The sequence below is a fragment of the Barbus barbus genome (genome assembly GCF_936440315.1).
Source record: "Barbus barbus genome assembly, chromosome: 24".
Classification (NCBI taxonomy): domain Eukaryota; kingdom Metazoa; phylum Chordata; class Actinopteri; order Cypriniformes; family Cyprinidae; genus Barbus; species Barbus barbus.
The window spans coordinates 3,619,973-3,624,695 of record NC_136752.1 but is presented as its reverse complement, the minus strand read 5'-3'; the positions used below and the strand labels follow the sequence as shown (position 1 = coordinate 3,624,695).

Genomic DNA, 4,723 nt, shown 5'->3' with positions numbered 1-4,723 from the left:
CACTTCTGTTTTCTTTGTAACAAAATACTGTTGAAAAACAAACAGAACTAAACTCCACTGTGGAGATGATTCGAGCTTGTTGAAAATTCTTCTTCAATCAAGTTCTCTTACATTTACAAAGTAAATTAAATGGCTACTGTTTCACACTGAGGTAACTGAGGCTTACTGCCTGTGCTGCAAACCACAAATCAAGTAAGTAAACATTAAACAAATAAATAACTTATTTCTCTTAAGAAAACCAAACTCGTTGTGGAGTTGATTTAAGGGAGTTGAAAATTCTTCTTCAGAAACACCATCATGTCAACATTGTCTGGTGAGAGGCTTGCTCTCTGTGCTGTGACAATGTCACCTGCAGTAGAAAACACTCTCTCACTGGGGACAGATGTGGCTGGGATTCCAAGGTAACTTTTAGCCAACTTGGCTAAATGGGGGAACTGGTTCTGGTTGTCCTTCCACCACACAAGTGGATTTGAGTCCACTGAGAGGTTCTGCACTGCTCTGTAATGCTGCACCTCCTCATCCACCACTTCAGACAAAGACTTGGATGATGATGATGATGCCTGTTCAATTGGAAAGATGTCTCCAAACAGTTCAGCCATTGGTGCTCTTTTGGCTGGAGGAGGACAGTCACTGCTGCTGGAGGCTATCTCTGATTGCTCCTCTGTCTCATCCCTGGAAGTTTGGGCCTGTAAGACCAAATCCATAACATAATTGCAGCATAATGTTAGCTAGCCTACAACGGAGGATATGAAATCCAGGATGAATGAAGCTAATTTAATAAAGTTAAGCATTATTATTATCTGACTATATTTAAATACCGACTTTAAATAAATAGGCCTAACTGATTTACACAGCACTTTATTTAATAAAGTTTTTATATTTTTAAATTATATTTTATAATTTAATATTTAAAATAAATTTATTTAATTATATTAATATTAAAACATTACCTGAACAGTCTGTGAACAATCGTCCACAATTCTCTCAGTCAGACTCTTGAAGATTGTGTCATGGGTGGTCTCATCAAGGAAAGGTAGAGATTTGAAACGGGGGTCAAGTGCAGTGCTCATCTGAAGAAACTGAATTAGTGCCCTATCTGTATCAGGGTATCTGTCCTCGAAGTCATGTGCAATAGCAGCTTTGATGTCTTTCACTACTGTTGAGTCAGAGCCACTGTGCTTCATGGAGGCCAGGATTCTGTGTTTCAATGGCAAGATCATTGAAATAGTTGGAATCTGCTCAGTGCTCATGAGGGTTGTCACAGTTTTCAAAGGTTTGAGAACCTGGACCACGTCCTCAGCTAGTTTCACATCATCATCAGACAGAGTGACGATGTCTTTAATGTTCTTCTTGACACTCTTGTCTGTTAATGCCGAGAAAACAGCAGCCTGCTGCTCAAGGTAGCGCTCGAGCATGTCGTGGCTAGAGTTCCACCTAGTAGCCACATCCTGGACCAGCTTGTGTAAGGGCAGCTGTAGCATCACCTGTTTCTCCTTCAACACAGCTGCAGCTGTTGTGCTGCGGTGAAAAAACGTGACAACTTTCCTCACTCTGCTGAGGAGTCGGGACATCTGGTGAACGCCCATCCCTCTCTGCGCAGCCAGATTAACAGTGTGCGCAAAGCATCGTATATGCGGTGAAAATCCGGCCGCTTCGACAGCATTGGCAATGTTTCTGGCATTGTCTGTTGTCACGGGAACGGGGACGTTTGATCTGCTGATCTTCCAATCTATCACAGCCTCTTTAAGTATTCCCGATAAATGGTCGCTTGTATGGCTCTCATACACCGGGCGCGTTTGGAGGACGTGGTTTGCTATTTGCCAATTGCCCGTAATATAGTGTGCGGTTATGGTCATGTAGCTGTCTGTGGCACGGGACGTCCATCCATCTGTGGTGATTGCGATGGATTCAGCAGTACTCAACCCTTCCTCCACTTTAGCCTTCGTTTTCTCTTGAAGTTTTGGTAGCACATTTTGCGAGAAATGCGCCCGGCTTGGTAATAGATAACGGGGCTCAAGCACACTGAGTAAATACTTGAACCCCTCGTTTTCGACAACCGAAAATGGTCGCATATCCATTGCCATAAATTTGCAATTGCATTTGTAATTTTCTGTGCTCGATCTGAATTCACTGGAAACTTTGCTTGGAATAAACTAGGTAGTGTAGGCTGCTGCTGGGTTGTTTTCTGTGCTGCAGCTAAATTGATTTCTGGATGGTGCCGTAGGATATCTGCATATTGGTTGTGTTGCCTGTCACTTGGGGAAGCTTCTTAAAGCACTTTCGGCAAATTGTGTGGGTCTTGTCGACTACACGATTGCCATCCTTTATCTCCACCGGGTAGCCGAAATGTTGCCATACTGCTGACTTAAATGATGAGGGAGGGTCCGCAATCTCTGGGTTGCGGACCCTCCCTCATCAAATGCCAGGTTTCCTCACGTTCTTCAACTAGCTCAACTTTTGCAGGCAGGCGTCACATGATTGGAAAGGTAGTCACGGGGTGTGTCGCGATTCTCCCTTATCACACCGCGACACAGGATCGTGGATCTGAGTGTCGCGATTTCGGTTTCATATCGCGTATCGTTACAGCCCTACTCTCCAGCCTTTGTTGAAGAGTTCACAGAACGGTTATCAATGATTTCCTCAGAGTTTGACTGTTTTGCTATTGCAGGGGATTTTAAAATTCACATAAATAATGCAGAAATTAAAACTACAAAAAAAAAAAAAAAAAAAAAAAAAAAAGTTTTATACACTTTTGACCTGATTCAGAATGTGCATGGACCAACACACAATCGTGGACACACTCTAGATTCATTCATCAGTAGAGGTTTAAACATTTCATCCATTGTTATTAAGGATGTAGCACTATCTGATCCCTTCTGTATTTTCTTTGATATAATGATCTCTGCTACCACTGAATCTAGATTTGTCTCTGTCAGAAAGAAATGCATAAACAAGAACACTAGTGCGCTATTTATGGAGGCTATATCTTCAACACTAAGCATTTCTGCAGACTCTGTTGATCTTCTCCTTGATTCCTTTAACTCAAAATTGATGATATTGCGCCTGAAAAAGTCAGTAATAAGACTGGCAGACAGTAATCACCTTGGGAAAATCAACAGCAGTTCAGACTATGAAAAGACAATGCAGAAAATCTGAGTGGATGTGGCGGAAGACGAAACTTGAAATTCACTACAGCATCTGTAAAGACAGCCTTCATGCTTTCAATGTGGAACTAGCCACAGCTAGGCAGACCTTCTACTTAAACCTTATAAACAGTAAATTAAACAACACTCACACTCTTTTTGCTACGGTTGGGAGACTAACAAAACCCCCAAGTAAGATTCCCAGTGAAATGCTTTCCAACAGCAAATGCAATGAGTTTGCTTCCCTCTTTTCTGAGAAGACCAATAATATCAGAAAAGAGACTGGGACATCTTCAAGTTATGCAGATGTCATACAGATTCAACCGCAATTTCAAAAAATAGTAACTATGTCTGTTTTTGAATCAATTGATAGCAAAGTTTTGGAAGAAATAGTACAGCACCTTAAATCGTCAACCTGCTATCTTGACACACTTCCCACATCTTTTTTTCAAAAGTGTGCTTAACTGTTTAGAAGCAGAACTCTTAGAAGTGGTGAACGTCTCGCTTCTTTCTGGGACTTTTCCAAACTCCCTGAAAACGTCTCAGGTTACGTATTTAATTGCTTCTTCGTCTGAAACTTGCACCCGAAGCATGGCGAGGGACCTAGAGGACGCAGTGTCTCGTTCCCTTCTCAGGGAACCATGGTTACATACGTAGCCTGAAACGTTCCTTTCTGAGGGAACTTCAAACTGCGTCCTCTAGAGGTTGCTATGGGGAAAGGTATACCCACGTCGCCATGCTGAGGGGAGTGCCTGCCAAAGGCCACGGAGAGCACTAATTACCAAATGTACCATAGCCATGGGAGTTGCCCCTAGGACGCCTTGACGGCTGTCAGTGACGTTATCCCCTCTGGCCAAGAGCCTGAGCTGCATACCCAAAACAACTTACCTGTTAAGAACATATTTGAGAACTTAGTAAGAAATTTTCAAGAACTGCACTTAAGAACATTCTTACGAACTCTTTGGAATTTATTTTAAGAAATGACTTAACTTACTTCTGAAGAAGATTTTTGTCAATCCGGCCCCTGAGTCTGACGGTCAGCTCGCTAGGAAAGAGTGCTCATGAAGTGAACTGAGTGAGTCGGAAAAGAGAGTCCTAGGAAACGTGCAGTGCTGTGGGACCCCAGGGTCAGCGCTGAAAACCCCCGTTCCACAGGATTAGCTTCTGAGCTTCTGCTTGGCGGTTTGTATGGAATCGGCTGTTATATAAAACCTAACAGACGAGCGCTGCGCAAGGGTCCAGATACCTCAGTTGATAGAGCATCAGACTTTTAATCTGAGGAACCAGGGTTCAAGTTCCTATTCGGGCGAAAGGCTTCCACGTGGATGGTGGCCTCAGCATACTGTTAATTCCGATCCAGCTCCATCGTTGACTCGCAGCTAGAGCGGTGTTCGGTCCTGCTCCGGGAGACCAACAGCGCCCCATGTTTTTGTGCATCTCCCTTCTTTGGCACACATGAGCCTGATGGTCAGCTCGAAAGGAAAAAGTGGAGTGAACTGAATGAGACAGATAAGAGAGACCTAGGAAACTTGCAGTGCTGTGGGAGTGCAGGGTCAGCACTGAAAACCCCTCCTCTACAG

The 4,723-nt window shown here is 43.4% G+C and overlaps 1 protein-coding gene across 1 annotated transcript; it reads right to left on the bottom strand.

Annotated features, from left to right (window-relative positions):
- Positions 1–260: 260 nt before the first annotated feature.
- Positions 261–2,078, bottom strand: LOC306844168 (E3 SUMO-protein ligase ZBED1; the record flags this gene model as incomplete). The annotated part of the gene is made up of 2 exons (XM_079376119.1): positions 261–686; positions 951–2,078. The coding sequence occupies 2 exons, from the start codon at positions 2,076–2,078 to the stop codon at positions 261–263; spliced, it is 1,554 nt and encodes a 517-aa protein (XP_079232245.1).
- Between the last annotated feature and the right edge of the window lie 2,645 nt (positions 2,079–4,723).